Genomic DNA, 15,513 nt, shown 5'->3' with positions numbered 1-15,513 from the left:
AAAAATCAGTGTAACTGATTGAACTTCAAGTGGCATGTATCACATTAAGAAGACTTAACACTATACTTCCTCCTAAAATACAACATTCTAATCCAGGCTAATAACTATTTGTAATTTTTTTCTCATATTATTAAAATGGGAATAATTTCAAGGATATTTCATTTCTATCAACAGTACATGGAAGCCCGTCAACCCCCGACACTTTCTCCATCACATAAGTTTTATGGAATTTGGCAGTCATGCATGTATGCTATAAGAATTTATTTCATTATGTTTTTCCCTCAGGTCATTGTGTTTCTTTGAAATTGGTATTTTTGAAACAGTTTATTCCTTTTTTCCCTGCATCCATCACTTTCTGTACTGTTAAGATATCAATTACTCCATGAAGTCTCATGCATATCTGCAGATGAAAATAATCAATTTATTCTTACTTTGTAAGGGATAAATCAAGTCTTAACTTTTTTCAAGAAGCCTTTTTGACTATTTTAAACCACTATAAGCTCTCAATACCCTTGTCCTCTTTAGTAACTAAATTATTTACCATGAACTTTTTGGTAACTAAAGAAACCATTAACTCTTATCCTGTTTCTTCTATTACAAATATTGACTTTTTGAGATTTGATGATCCTTAAGGAGAGCAATGTCATCATGTGTTTCTGTATACCAACACAACTTAGCAACACCAAGGAGTCAAAAAACTATATTTTTGAATGACTCCTCCCTGACTCATTCTACGAGGCCAGTATCATCCTGATACCAAAACCTGGCAGAGATACAACAAAAAAAGAAATCTTCAAGCCAATATCCTTGATGAACATCGATGTAAAAATCCTCAACAAAATACTGGTAAACTGAATCTAGCAGCTCATCAAAAAGAGATGTACAACATTAAAAATACAAGTAATTGCCAATTACTTAATCTTTATGAGGTTTTCTGAAACTTTCTCTTAACATTCTTTCCTGACACACTTTTGACAATTTTTCATCTTTTCAGTCTCGGTTATCAATACATATTGGTATTTTCTGCTATGCTATGAAAGCAATCTGGTCTCAGAGTCCTTACTCTTACCTACTTTGTTATATTCTTCTAAGATATTTTGTTTCCAAAATCATAGTTAGATATGATTGTCACTTTTTCATTCAACAAATATTTATTGAACAACTGATAAGTGAAAGAGTTTTGTGCTAGTCAGTATGAGGAATATAAATAGGAAGGGAAGCATGGATTCTTCCCTAAAACATTTATAATCAAAGAGCCTAGGGATATAAATATCTAAAACACAAGGAAGAAAGTGTTAAAAAATACAAAAGACTACATTTTATTGAATTTAACAAGAGATAAAGTTTGTTTTCAGCTCGGAGATTTAGGGAAGATACTCCACAGGTAGTGTTTGAGCTGGGCCTTTAAGGAATAGATAAAATTTGGAAATATATACAGAGATGGAAGTCTAGGACACTTCAAAAGGGAACGGAAATTGAGTCGATCCAAATCATTAATTTTTGAACAAACGTTTATTGAATATATATTATGTGCCAGACACTGTATATAAGATACAGTCCTTGAGTTTATGGAGCTTTTACTCTATTTCCTAAATATCTTTTATAACTTTCCCCTTCATTGCTGCCCAAGTTGAAGCATTTTGCTGTCATCTCTCCTTAATATTACTGCAATCACCTGTTATTGGTCTCCCTTTATCTCCAATTCATCTTTTATCTTGCAGCAGCAAGATATTTCTAATGGGCTAATATGACTGTTTCAAAATATTCCCATAAATTCAATTATCTCCTTACCGCTACAGGACCCAGTGTTAATGACTGTGGATGGCATATATACAGCGTTCCTCATTATTTCATCATTGTCTACTCCTCGTTCAGACGCTGTCTTTTCTCCCTCCTCCCTTTTACTGTGTGATCCAGTGGTATAAAACTAATTATTATTCAGTATGTATTGGTTCTCTCATGATTCTCAGCCTCTGTACATGTCCTGTTACCTAGAGTGATGCCTAAGGCCTTCTTACATTTTTAGGAAAACTCCTCCACATTATTCAAGGTCCTACTGACTCCTTTTCAAAGCCTTCCCCTGATTATCCCACAAAAAAATGCTGTGCTCTTCTATTATAGCCATAAAATATTGTATCATAATGGATTTTTACTTGTCTCTCAATGAACTCATAAAAAGCAAGAATTTTTTAAACTATTTATCTGTAACACCTAACAGTATGTCTGACAAACAATTGGTATCCAAAATATATTTGTGGAATAGTGACAATCTCAAAAAGCCAGTAGATTAAGGTTGTAAAGAATGGATGCAAAACATATTACATATGTAGAATTTATAAGAGTTAGTAGCTCACTGAAAGCAAGTACAAAGGAAAAGAGGGAATACAAAAAAAAAAATGCTGAATTTTAATCACCTGGTAACTGGAGAGTGTGGTACCAATTCAGAAAATAGTAAGAGGAGGGGGTGAATTGAATTTTAGAAGAAAGGTGATGAGTGAAGGTTTGAACCCAGGAAGCATTAGGCCTGAAAACCTGAAAATAGCCTCAAACAAAGGTACAAATAAGTTTTAACTTTACTAAAAAGTACAGATCAGGGGATGCTTTCAGATTTAACTTCATCTGTCATTGATTTCATAAACAGAAGTTACCCTTCATGATTCAGTTTGTGCTTCACGAATCATGGCGCTTAAAGGACTTAAGGTCCAGAAGAGAAAAGACATATGCAAATAAAAAATGGCAAGAAGTGGAAATAGAAACATGTATAAAATACAGAGGATACTTGATGTGAAATATAGAAGTGATACTGGCATTGACTTGTAGAAAAAAGAGTATTTGTGAACTCAAGAAGTTGGGTGGGACATTAGAGGCAACTAGTAGAAGCCAGGTGAACTGTGACTCATTGTGCCTTACCTCCCTCCAGCTATCATGAACTGCTTACAGTACAGTTATGCAAACGCTCCAGGTCATTTCATGCCTCCATGTTTTATTCTCATGCTGTTGTTCCCATTGAAATGTCCTTCCTTATTTTGACTGCTTCACAAGAATCTGTTGCATTTTCAGACTTAGATTAAGCACACTAATGTATACTGTCTGTACTGTATACAGACAGTAGCAAATAAATTTTTAAAATTACTTTCATTTCTTAATTTATCACAGTTCAACATACATGTAGTGTCAATGTACAATTATAAGACATGTGGTCACTGCTATAGAAGAGTTTTCTGTATGGATAGTTCAAGTAAAAAAGTTACTGTGATATCAAACAATGAATGCTAAGAACCATAATAGTGTAGATAAAAGTGCTGAAAAGGCTAAAGAAGGAAGAAACGCAATCTAACTGGGCATGGAGATTAGAAAAGACTTCATGGTTGAGCAGGTAATTTAAGATGGATCTTGAAAGTTGATGCTTGGTGGACAATGAGGGTGGGAAAGTGAAGGTCTTTAGAGGTGACAGAAACAGCTTGAAACAAAGGCATAAATAAATGAGTGATGTTTAATGAATATTGAGTGGCCAGATCATAGGGAGTAAGTTGGAAAGTGTAGGAATAACAACTGTAAAGATAGGTGAGGAATATATTGTGGGTGATCTTAAAAGTCAGAATAAAATTTTTTACAATTTATATTCTTAAAGCCTCTACAGACTCATTTTCCTCCTTATAATCTACTACGTCCCATTCCCCCAGCATTTTTTGGAGGCATTTATATTATCTTGGTCTTTTCTGATTTTAGTGACAGCAAATTGATTTTATCAACACACCAGAAAAACATAGATTCCAAAACTCATTAATCAGAAAAGTGCTGAGAAAACCAACCTCAGCTGTTATTATTTTTCCATTTTCAACTGAAAATGAAAAGGTTATATACTTATAAAAAGTTTTCTATAGGTGGCTACATTTGTGGTTAAAATAAAATCCAGATTTCAATCAATTACTTTTCTTATAGTCAAAAGAAGAGCGTTCATATATTTGTGGTCAAAAATGCTATGCTACTTCCCTCAAGGGGCTGCTTAGTACCATTAATGAAGAAAAGAGACATTTCATAAACAGAAGATAGAGTCCAAATTCAAAATATCTCAACCTGATAGGAAACATAAGTTTAATGACATTCTCTGATAACTTTTTCAAAATAATAAAATAAAAAGTCACTAAAACTTAAAATATGGAAATGCTTTGATCTGTAAAGCAAGACTTCAAAAAACATGCAAAGTGTTCAGAAAAATGTTTCTTGTGAACATGTGCACCTAAAGAACAGATTTCACTCCTCTTGAACATATTTTCTGGTAAGATTCTTAAGTGTTTGTTATGCAAAAAAAGTGATAAATTCCAGAAAAGTACTTTAGATATACATGTGGTTGTACATGTAAATGCAAATTAATTCATTATGTTCACACTACACAAAATAAATAAGTGGTAGCAACACAATTTGTCTGCTAATTTGAATCTGTTTTCTGATTTGAAAGTAAGAGTTGAAGAAATCACATGTGTTTAATATTTCTTAATGATAAAAGACAAATTAGGCAGAATCACATATGGTAGATTCATTTAACAAAATCTTGTACATCTCAAATAAAGTATAACCTTCTAGGACAGGAAAGGGCAAACTACAGCCTGTAGGCTACCTCCTGCCAGCCGTCTGTTTTTGTAAATAAAGTTTCCTGGGAACAGAGCCAGGCTCATTCATTTATGTATTCATTATGGCTGCTTTCATACTACAACAGTTGAGCAGCTGTGATAGAGACCGTATGGCCTGAAAGTCTAAAATATATACTCCCTGGCCCTTTATAAACAAGTTTCCTGACCACTATTCTATAATGTTTGTAACCTTTAAGTTTTAAAATTTAGTACATTGATTACATAGACCTTAATACCTTTTTAAAAAAATCACAACCACAATAATTTTTCACTATTTTTACTCTCAGATTATAATTCAGCCATCATCTTCTCTAAGAGTGGTAGTGCCAACAGGTGGCCCAAAGCAATGCCTTTACCTTTGCCCCTTCCATTATTTCCATCAGTCCATCCTATTCTTTAATACCAACAAGCAATGTATTCTCCATTTTATAGATCCTGACCATAAAGTATCATTAGAAACTTTTGCTATTTTTACTGATGTGTAAATAAAAATAAGATAATGCACTACTAATAAATGCAAACAGTATAGTTTTCATGCAAACTAGCTTCAGGGGAAGTCCCTTGACAGCCTCTTCCAATCAAAATGCCACCCCTCGGGCCTTCTATATAGAAAGTTAGAGCTGCCATTTCCTCAAAAGTTGTGATTAACACTTCATAATATCCCTACCTAAGAGAATAGTAACATATTTTTGGCAAAATAAAGCCAGAGTTTCTCTATCAACACATATGTCCTTATGACAGCTGCCAAAATAACTTTTGCTTCTTTTTCTTAGAGTATCTTATGAAAGAGGACTAATGTTTTGGCAAAATATGTGTATAATCTTTTCTCATTTTCTAGATCATATACCACTTAAAGATCAAGTCTTACTTTACTGTTTTCTCTAGCACACAGTAAGTGTTCAATAAGTGTCTTCTGAATGCTAGAATAAATAAAAGAGAAAAATACTAGTTTTTAACGGTATCTTCCTTTTGTTTGGCTATAAAAATCACAGTATCCTTCTGAAACACAGAAACATAAGTACACGATGAAGAAAAACATGAGACACACATATTTGTAGACAATGAATTTACTTCAAGTCACAGAATAATAATGTTTAACCCTATTAGGATTCTAACTATTAATGTCCCAGGCACATATACAGAATTATATTGAATGTGATTTTTAAAAAATAATCCTTAGGAGTAAATCCTTAAAAACCAGAGGTTATTAAAAAATACTATTTCTATCAATTCTAAAACAAGTAAGGTGATCAAATTTACATTTCCTTACTCTGAAGGCTAACGGGCTAATTGCCTCTGAGGGCAGTAAGCATGTTAAATACTCACATCTGAAAGACTGATGCTATCTTAAAAACAAAATTTCATTTTAATATCTCTTTTATTTTTATTATTTTGAAGAAGTAGTTTATTGTTTTTACAATTTGGGCAATTTGAAAAATTTTATTAGACTAAGAAGGGTACTCTCTTGTTTATTACTCTTTAATATGGCATGTATGATAACTAGCTTGTTTTCTATACCACTGCATGAATGCTAGGTCTAATTCTTTTTCAGTTTCGAAGATGATAAATATCAAATACATGATCCTAACACATAATAATTTTGTATGTCTGTGGTTTTTCAGAATAGTTTCTCAAACCATAATATGGTATGTGTGGCCCCATGACCTCTAACTTCATGCAGTAATAGCAGGTTTATACTTATTCATTAGAAAGACAACTGAAAATCTTCAGGTGATTGCTAAAAGGAAGCAGGATGATAGTGAGAAGTTAAAGATATCTCCTTTTCAGTCCCAGCTCTGCTGCGATACGACCTGACTTTGGACAAGTTTCTTGACTTCTCTGAAACGTAAGTTCCTTTTGTATAAAATAGGAATAATAATTATTATTTTCCAGGGTGACTATGAGGATTAAATAATACAATATATGCAAAGTGTCTGGCATATTATCAGTTCTCAATAAATAGTAGCTACTTTTTATCATATTCAGGTAAACACCCTCCTGATGATGAAATGTATCATGGATACACATTTCATATAACTTTCCATTGCCTGAGAAAAATTACTACCCCCATCATATAGAAGGTATAAAACAGCTTTACTGCTGTTATATAGATATGAGTAGCCTAAAAACAGGAGGGGTAGATGACATTCTTTAAGATAAAGGCACTGAAACCACAAAGGCCCTAGTTAGGCATAGTTGTAGCGTTATACTGCAGTTCTTGCTGCTTGGCTGAATGGTACCACCAGTATCTGGGTCTTTCCCTCAAAGAAATATGACTTCTTATGATTTAGGTAGGTACCTCTAAAACTAGCAGTCTCCTATTGATACAGAAGCGGGGCGGGGAAGTGCAGGGTAGGGAAGGCTGGGGAAACTAGCCAGGGCTCCACCCTCAGGCCTGTGCCTAGGATGGCCCACCATGCTCCCCATCCTGTGCTCATATAAGCCCGATACCTTAAGTAGACACAGACACAAACGGGTGGACATCAAGAGGAGCTGAATAACACAACAACAGACACCAACAGGTCATCTACGGAGAGACCACATGGAATTCAGTTGGTGTGGGTGGAGAAGAGTCCAGCCACTGGGCAGCCTGACTCTAAGGGAAGACCACCTTCTCACTCCATCCCCTTTTTGCTCCCCATCTGGCTTGCTGAGAACAACCTCCACCACTCAATAAAACCTTACACCCATCCTCCAAGTCCACTGTGATCTGATTTTTCCAGTACACCAGGGCAAGAATCCGGGATACAGAAATCCCTCTGTCTTTGTGATAAGGCAGAGCATCTAATTGAGCTGATTAACACAAGCTGCCTGCAGATGGCCAGGCTGAAAGAGCACACTGTAACACATGCCCAATGGGGCTTTGGGAGCTGTAGACACTCAACCCTAGATGCTGCCATGGGATTGGAGCCCCAAAATGCTACACACTACCTCCCCGTCTGCATGCTTCCCCTCGGGGTTTGACAGCGGGACACCAAAGAAATGAGCCACACCCCTATTGCACACCCTGCAAGGGGGATAAGGGAACTTTTCCCATTTCATTATTAATGAAAGAAAAAATTGGAAATAAAATAAAATGAACATGTATCAAGCTAATTTCATGGTAATTCTACTAGAGGGCAGCAAAACCAATCACTGTATCAAATGAGGTTTTGTGCTGAGCACTTCTACGATATTTTTTTCTGGCTCTTTCAAAGTCTTTCCTATTTCCATCACAAATACATTAAGTTATATTTCCATAATTCTCAGAGGCAAATAACATTTGACAATATTTTAAAAAGTAAATTGCCAGCTGGACTTAAGATATTACAGAGCAAAATTTTATTTTACCCTTTTCACATCTCCTAAACATTAATTCCCAAGGATGCACTTTAAATTTAAAAACAGGACAAATTGATGATTACCTGATGCAGAAAAGAGTGACTTGGAACTGGAAATACAAATTTTGGATTTGAAATCCAGGTCTGTTACTTACTCACTGTATGAATTTGGATACATTACATAATTTCAATAAATTTCAGCTTCCTCATTTATAGAATGCAATAAGAAAACTTACTTTATAAGAGTTGTTTAAAGACTAAATGAAATTAACAGGACTTCAATAAATACATTTATTTCTTTTTTCTTTCTCCACTGACTCCACCTCTTTTTGCTTTTGAATGAATTGGTTATAACCCAGCTTGGAATCAGTCATGAGGGGATTTATGATTCTAAAGGTTTTGTAATGAGAAACAGGATACCTGATTTTGAGGATTATCCATGCCTTTCTATTCTTCTTCCTCTCTGCTCATTGGACATTTATTATACATTAGCACACCAGAGGGTGAAAAACAGAGAGGACACAGTAGATTTCTCATGAAATCTTACTTTGTTCACCAAAGTCTGTAAGTAAAGGAATTATTGTGGTAAATCAAATAAGTTGGGTTATGTTTTAAGAAATGAAACAATGTGGCCAGACTACTGGGCAATCATCTGAAAATCTTCAAGTGGGGCAGAAATGTGACAACTGAAACTCAGTGTAATCAAGGAAACTGTGAAAAAATAAAATATGAGACCAGAAAATGATCCTAGAAATCCCTACCGATTATTTGCCAAAGACATCCCCAGTTTTCCTGTTATAGGTAAAAGGCCTGCTTGATTTAAGCATCATCAACAATAAAGAAAACATAATAGGAGTCATTACCTACTCATGAAGAAAGCTGTGAAATCACTGCCTGTAAAATACTTTACTCTAGTTCTGTTTGCTCCAACATCAGAAAGACATAATTAAACTAGAAAAAGGCCAGAGAAACTTGTAGCCAACCCAAATGCCCATCAGTGATAGACTGGATAAAGAAACTGGCACATATACACCATGGAATACTATGCAGCCATAAAAAGAATGAGTTCACATCCTTTGCAGGGACATGGTTGAAGCTGGAAACCATCATTCTCAGCAAACTAACAGAGGAACGGAAAACCAAACACCGCATGTTCTCATAAGTGGGAGCTGAACAATGAGAACACATGGACACAGGGAGGGGAACATCACACACCAAGGCCTGTTGGGGGGATGGGGGGCAAGGGGAAGGAGAGCATTAGGACAAATAACTAATGCATGCAGGGTTTAAAACCTAGATGACAGGTTGATGGGTGCAGCAAACCACCATGGCACATGTATACCTATGTAGCAAAACTGCACATTTTGCACATGTATCCCAGAATTTAAAGTATAATTTAATAAATAAAATAAAATAATAAAATAAAATAAAATAAAAGGGACAGAGAAAAGAAGTCAAATTTGCAGGTGAGAGGAAGACTAGAAACATCAAAATTCTTAGAAAAAAGTCATGGATTCTTAGAATTGGAATTATCCTGAGACATTCTGTATACCATTTCCTTGTGCTTTCAGAATATTCCTGATAAATCCTACATAGTTTAGTTATCAAAGGCCTAATTGTACACTGGAGACTGACTAGAATCCTCCCCTGATTTGCAGCCTACCTCCAATCTGTTACCTCAAATATCTTCAAAATATATCCACTTCTCTTTATCTCCACTGGTCTAAATCATCTTTCTCATTCATACAGACTACTGCAATAGCATTCCCATTGGTTATCCTCTTCTACTTCAGGTCTTCAAAGCCATGTTCTAACTTCCCAATCCATTGCAACAAGAGTGATCTTAAACCTCAAATTAAATAATGACATTGGCTTACTTAGCATACCTTTAGCAATTGTTCATTGACCTTAGGTTCAAGTGCAAAGTGATAAACATGGTCCTAAATGATTGGCTCCTGCCTCCTTCACTAGTATCATCTCACATACCTTCACCCTTTGTTCATCAAAGTTTATCCACACCAACTTTATTTCAGTTCCTCGAAACAGCATCTACCATCACACATAACAATAACCTCCACAACAACAGCTAACATTTATCAAGTTTTTACTACATGACTGGCATTGTATCATGTTTAATCATCATAAGAAAATCTATAAGGTAGTTATTTTCATCATTTTACTCTGAGAAAAAACCAAATATTTAGAAACATTTAGTAATTTCTCCACAGCAAGGTAGGTGGCAAAGGTGGAAACAATGTTATATTGCATATTCCAGGGAAGTTTTTTCCCCACCCCTTCCCTGGCTAGCTCATATCATTCTTTATGATTACTACTCATATGTCATTTCCTCAAAACAGCCTTCTCTCATCTACTGATCATCTAAATTGGCACCCTTGTCATAGTCCCTTGTACTTTTTCTTTATAGAATGTATCACAGTTTACATATTTCTTTATGTGACTATTTAATATCTGTCAAACCTCCAATAGACTGTAAGTTCCATGAAGGTAGGGACTATATGTTTAAAAATTTGCCTGGTGTAATCAATAAATATCTGCCTGGTAAATGACTGAAAAAAGACATCAAACCTTCTAATAATAAGATGTTGGATCACTCTATGGAAAAGCCTATTTGAGTGTTAAAAATTCTATTAAAATATTCTTGCCTACATTAAACCAAAAGCTGTTCTCTTATAATGTCTATCTACTGATCGTAATATTAGTCTCTTGGCCAATAGTGAAAAAGAACATTTTTTTTCTTTACAGCTCTTCGGATACTTTCAGCCGAGACAGTTTAAGACACAGAAGACTGGTAATTATGGTTAGATAATTCCAGATTTACTTCTAAACATCTGAATGCTAGAATGTGGAAGATGAGAGGGCATCTTTTGAAATTAGAGACTCATCTGGGGCACATTTATGGAAGTTAATTCTTTGTATACTATAAATAATTGCAAGAGGTAGACATGAAATATAGGTAGAACTGCTGTGCTTGGCACACTCTATCACAAATTGAATTCTAATTAGTATAAATCTAGAAACAAACAAACCTGGAGAAGGGCCAGTTAAAAGCAATTAATGACTATACAAAAAGATTGAGCAAAGTAAAAATCAGCTACTACAATTACAAGATAGATGTCATGAAGTACAACTGTACCTTCTCCTATCTCTCAAGAATTCTCTTGGCAACAGAACTCTGGATTAGATGAACTATATTTCTAAGATTTGGAAATTAGAAAGGCAAAATGAAAGCCAGAATTACTGAGAAACAAAAATATTCTTCAGACATTTTATATATTTGAATTAACCTGATATAGTCAGTAATTTTTTAAAGGAGGCTTCATGTGCCCTCCTTAACAAGGAAGATAGAATCTCGAAGTTGGAAAGATCTTTTTGTCTAATAACTTATCACATGCTTAAAGACTCTCTACAACATTTATATGAGATAGCTATCGAACCAATATTAAAACATCCAAGCATGGCATAAAGCAGAGATTTGGATTTTGAGTTAGGAGCTCTGGGTTTAAATCTCAATTCAGTAATTTATTAGCTATATAACTTTGAACTGGTTACTCAATGTGCGCCAGATTCCTAATTTTAAAAACCAGAATAACAAAATATATCTTTTAAAGCTGTTTGAGAATTAAATTAAATACCATAATATGAAATGTCACTTAGCATTATACCTAGTACATCACAAATGTTCCATAAATGTTATTTTCCCTCCAGTGACAAAAATCTACTACCTGCCAAGATAGTCCATGTCCTCTTTGGAAAGTACCAGCAGTGGGTTCTTATACTGTGTGGAATTAGTCCAAAACTATTAGGTAAATGACACTTAAAAGTTTAATATGTAAGATATTATTTTAAGAAAATATGTTCTTCATTAGTATTTTAACTTTGGATACCAACTTTATATATATTTCTTAAGCAATTTGTCACTCAGAAAAGGCAGAATTTGAGTAACCTTAGAGAAATATAAGTTACAATCATATCTGACTAGAAGCCTTTAATAATCTAATTCATATAAATACTTCCTTGAAACTTTCCCAGAAAAAACAAGAACAAAAACTTCTCCTTCTAGTGACTCAGAAGTTAATTAAGTATGGCAATGATCTTTTAAGACTACACAGATACTCTTCCTATTTTTATTAACAATTAATAACAAAAAATCAGTATCAGAAATGTTTTGCTGTTTTGTCACAAGACCAAGATTTATAATTGTTTAATTATTTAATCCTATAAAACAACCATATAGAAAAAAAATGTTTTAAGTCATAAGAAATAATTATCTATTTTGTGACAATTAATTTAGCACACTCTGTAAATAAATTCACTTTCCTGGTGTTAATTTAATGTTCCACTTTACATATGCTACGTAAGTTCATTTGTTAGAGAATATTTTGGCTGGCTTCACTGTAAAAAATAAAATTACTTCTAACAAATCTGATTCAAATACAACATGAAGCCTGTTCTTCCACAATAATATTAATTCGAACAATTCAATCTTTATTTGAGGAACACAATTATACTTTCCAACTCAATATGTCTTAGTTTACCTCAACTTTTCAAACCTAAAGAAAAATTATCTTCAAGCTATTAAATTATTATATAATTTAATAAGTTTTTTAATAATGAAAAATGGCTGAGCGCTGTGGCTCACACCTGTAATCCCAGCACTTTGGGAAGCTGAGGCAGCTGGATTACTTGAGGTCAGGAGTTCGAGATTAGCCTGGTCAACATGGGGAAACACCGTCTCTACCAAAAATACAAAAATTAGCCGGGTGTATTGTGGCGCACACCTGTAACTCCAGCTATCCCAGAAGGCTGAGACAGGAGAATCGCTTGAACCTGGGAGGCAGAGGTTGCAGTGAGCAGAGATCGTGCCACTGCACTCCAGCCTGGGCGACAGAGCAAGACTCCATCTCAAATAATAATAACAATAATAATAATAATAATATAATTAATGAAAAATTGTAAGGTCAAATTTAGATTGAAGCTATCAGAATAATATTGAAAACCAAATATTAGAAACAATGTTTCTGAGGTCACAAATATAGTTTATATTGGATGAAAACATCATCAATTGTGTTTTCTCTCATTTCTCTCTTGTACATTAGGTTTTATTTGTCAGTAGAAACATCACAAGTAAGTTTAAATTTGTAGTAGATAAGAATTACTCTGATTCTGAGTAACTTGATTATAGCGAACATAATCATGGCTAATATGATTCCTAAAAATGCTTACAGTTGATTAAAAAAAATAAGAGCATAAAATAAGCTTACTGTTTCACCAATTTTCCCAATATTTCCTTGATCTCCTACTTCTCCCTGTCAAAAAAGAATATAAAGTTGCAAAAACAGTTATTTTTCAAGCTAGATTATTCATGACAGTTTCAACTTTCATTTTTAATGCAATTATCTAGTCATAACCTAGAAAAAGGCAAAGGAAATTTCAGTTACTTAAAACTTTGTTATAGGTGCAGCAAACCACCATGGCACACGTTTACCTATATAACAAACCTACATATCCTGCACATGTACCCCAGAACTTAAAATAAAAATTTTTAAAAACTTATGGTAGAGTATTTCTATGAAATGTGGCCTACCCTCTATTTTCATTCAAATAGTAATGTATCAGTCTGTTCTTACACTGCTATAAAGAACTACCTGAGACTGGGTAGTTTATGAAGAAAAGAGGTTTAATTAACTCACAGTTCCACGGTTTAACACCAAGCATGACTGCGAGGCCTCATGGTGGAAGGTAAAGGTGAAGCAAGCACAACTTCACATGTTGGAGCAGGAGAGAGTGAGAGCAAAGGGGGAAGTGCCACACACGTTTAAGCCATCAGATCTCGTGAGAACTCACTCATTATCACAAGAACAGCAAAATGGAAATCCGCCCCAATGAGCCAATCACTTCCCACTAGGTCCCTCCTCCAATTTGACATGAGAGTTAGGCAGGGACACAAATCCAAACCATATCAGGTAATAATCTATTTTCTTAAAAAATATTCTCCTATTCGTGACTTTTAATCACTTTTATAGATAAAATTTTTAAAAATAAAATCTTTATTGAGGTGTACTCTGTAAAAGGCAGAGTAGTAAGCACAGTGAAAGGTATTAAGAAGAATGAAATTAAAGTCTTTCCCACAGGGATATTCTATTTGCTCAAATAGAACAATACATGGGACAGGTTAAGTACTCTAGGAGCAGGCACCCTGTTAACTGGAACAGCTAGAGCTGGCATCACTGGAGAAGTAACGCATGTTCATAACCTCTGAAACAAAATTTTGCAGTCCATAATGCTCTGAAAACTCAGAGTTTTTCACAACTCATTTGGTGGCAAACTTGACCTAACTTGGATTGATTTGGCAGTAAAGCTTATTTTGTTCTGAATAAGGCCATTTATAGTCTTGATGTATTCCAATTAATCTGAACATCCTTACATTTCACTACAGAAATATTAATATATCTAATTATGGTATGCTGTTGCACACCCTTCTGGTAGTGGTAAATAAAATATACTATATGCGACATGTTACTTTTCAAAAATCCAAACATTAATGATTTCAAATAATGGATTATGAAACTGTAAGCGGGGCCCTGAAAAATATGGGATACTTAACACTGGTAATGAGGAAGGGCCATTTTTGGTGGTGAGGAATGGCATCGGCAAAGGTATAGATTAACAAAAGGTGAAAGATTAAGTTCAAAGTACCACAGAGACACACTCTAATAGCAATATACATTTTGTGTACAGAAACAGATTAAATATGTTATGTCTAAAACTAATCAATTACTGTCTAAACATTAATAATTATATTCCAGTGTAGAACAGTAAGATGTTAAGATACTGAACAATATTGTAGCCAATAATGATGTGTGGCTACTGAATATTTGCAATAGGCTGGTCTCAATTGAATTGTGATATAAGTATAAAAAAATGCATCAGATTTCAAAGGCTTTCTACAAAACAAGAATATAAAACATCTCATTAATAATTTCAATATTGATTACATGTTTAAAGGATATAATATTTTGATATCTTGAGTTAAATAAAATGTACTATTAGTTTCAGAGTCTGAAGGTAAGAAGTTACTTGTCTTTGACAACAACGAAAGAGAGAGAGAGAAGCTATTTCCCCAGGCCTAGAAAGAGAACACAGATCTAGGGTTCTATGAAGAGTGTGTTCCTTAACCAACTCCCCGAGGGAGTGCCAGGTCTCAGTTAATAGCTACATGATGTACTGAAACGCAAATTTCAGTGACAGCTAGGAAGGAATGAACATTACAAAATTTCCTCTGTTTACTAGGTAACACAGAAGCCGCCTAGATTCTGGTGTGATTCTAGGGAAAGAAAGTATAAAAATAACTAAGATTCTGTTTCTTGCCAATTTCACTGGATGGTAGCTCACAGTTGGATTTCCTAGCACTATTTGGCAGTCCAGTAAAGGAGAATTGTTAATCCCAGTAAAGGCAAATTGATTAAGCCTTCTGTTTATAAATACTACTACCCTATTTTTCAGAGGACTTTTGTATGTAACTTGAGAAAGAGTCAGGTACA

At 34.4% G+C, this 15,513-nt stretch overlaps 1 protein-coding gene across 21 annotated transcripts in view; it reads right to left on the bottom strand.

Annotated features, from left to right (window-relative positions):
* LOC105482774 (collagen type XXIV alpha 1 chain) overlaps positions 1-15,513 on the bottom strand; it is a 421,145-nt gene that overhangs the window by 212,331 nt on the left and 193,301 nt on the right. For all 21 annotated transcript variants that reach the window (XR_011617622.1, XR_011617589.1, XM_071087115.1 and 18 more), the window contains one exon: positions 13,234-13,278. Coding sequence is in view for 19 of the 21 variants with exons in the window: in XM_071087115.1 (XP_070943216.1) it covers positions 13,234-13,278 (45 nt within the window). In the remaining 2 variants the exon portion in view is untranslated. The remainder of the gene's footprint in view (positions 1-13,233; positions 13,279-15,513) is intronic.

The sequence above is a fragment of the Macaca nemestrina genome, chromosome 1, assembly GCF_043159975.1.
Source record: "Macaca nemestrina isolate mMacNem1 chromosome 1, mMacNem.hap1, whole genome shotgun sequence".
Lineage (NCBI taxonomy): Eukaryota > Metazoa > Chordata > Mammalia > Primates > Cercopithecidae > Macaca > Macaca nemestrina.
This window is presented reverse-complemented; position numbering and strand designations above follow the sequence as displayed.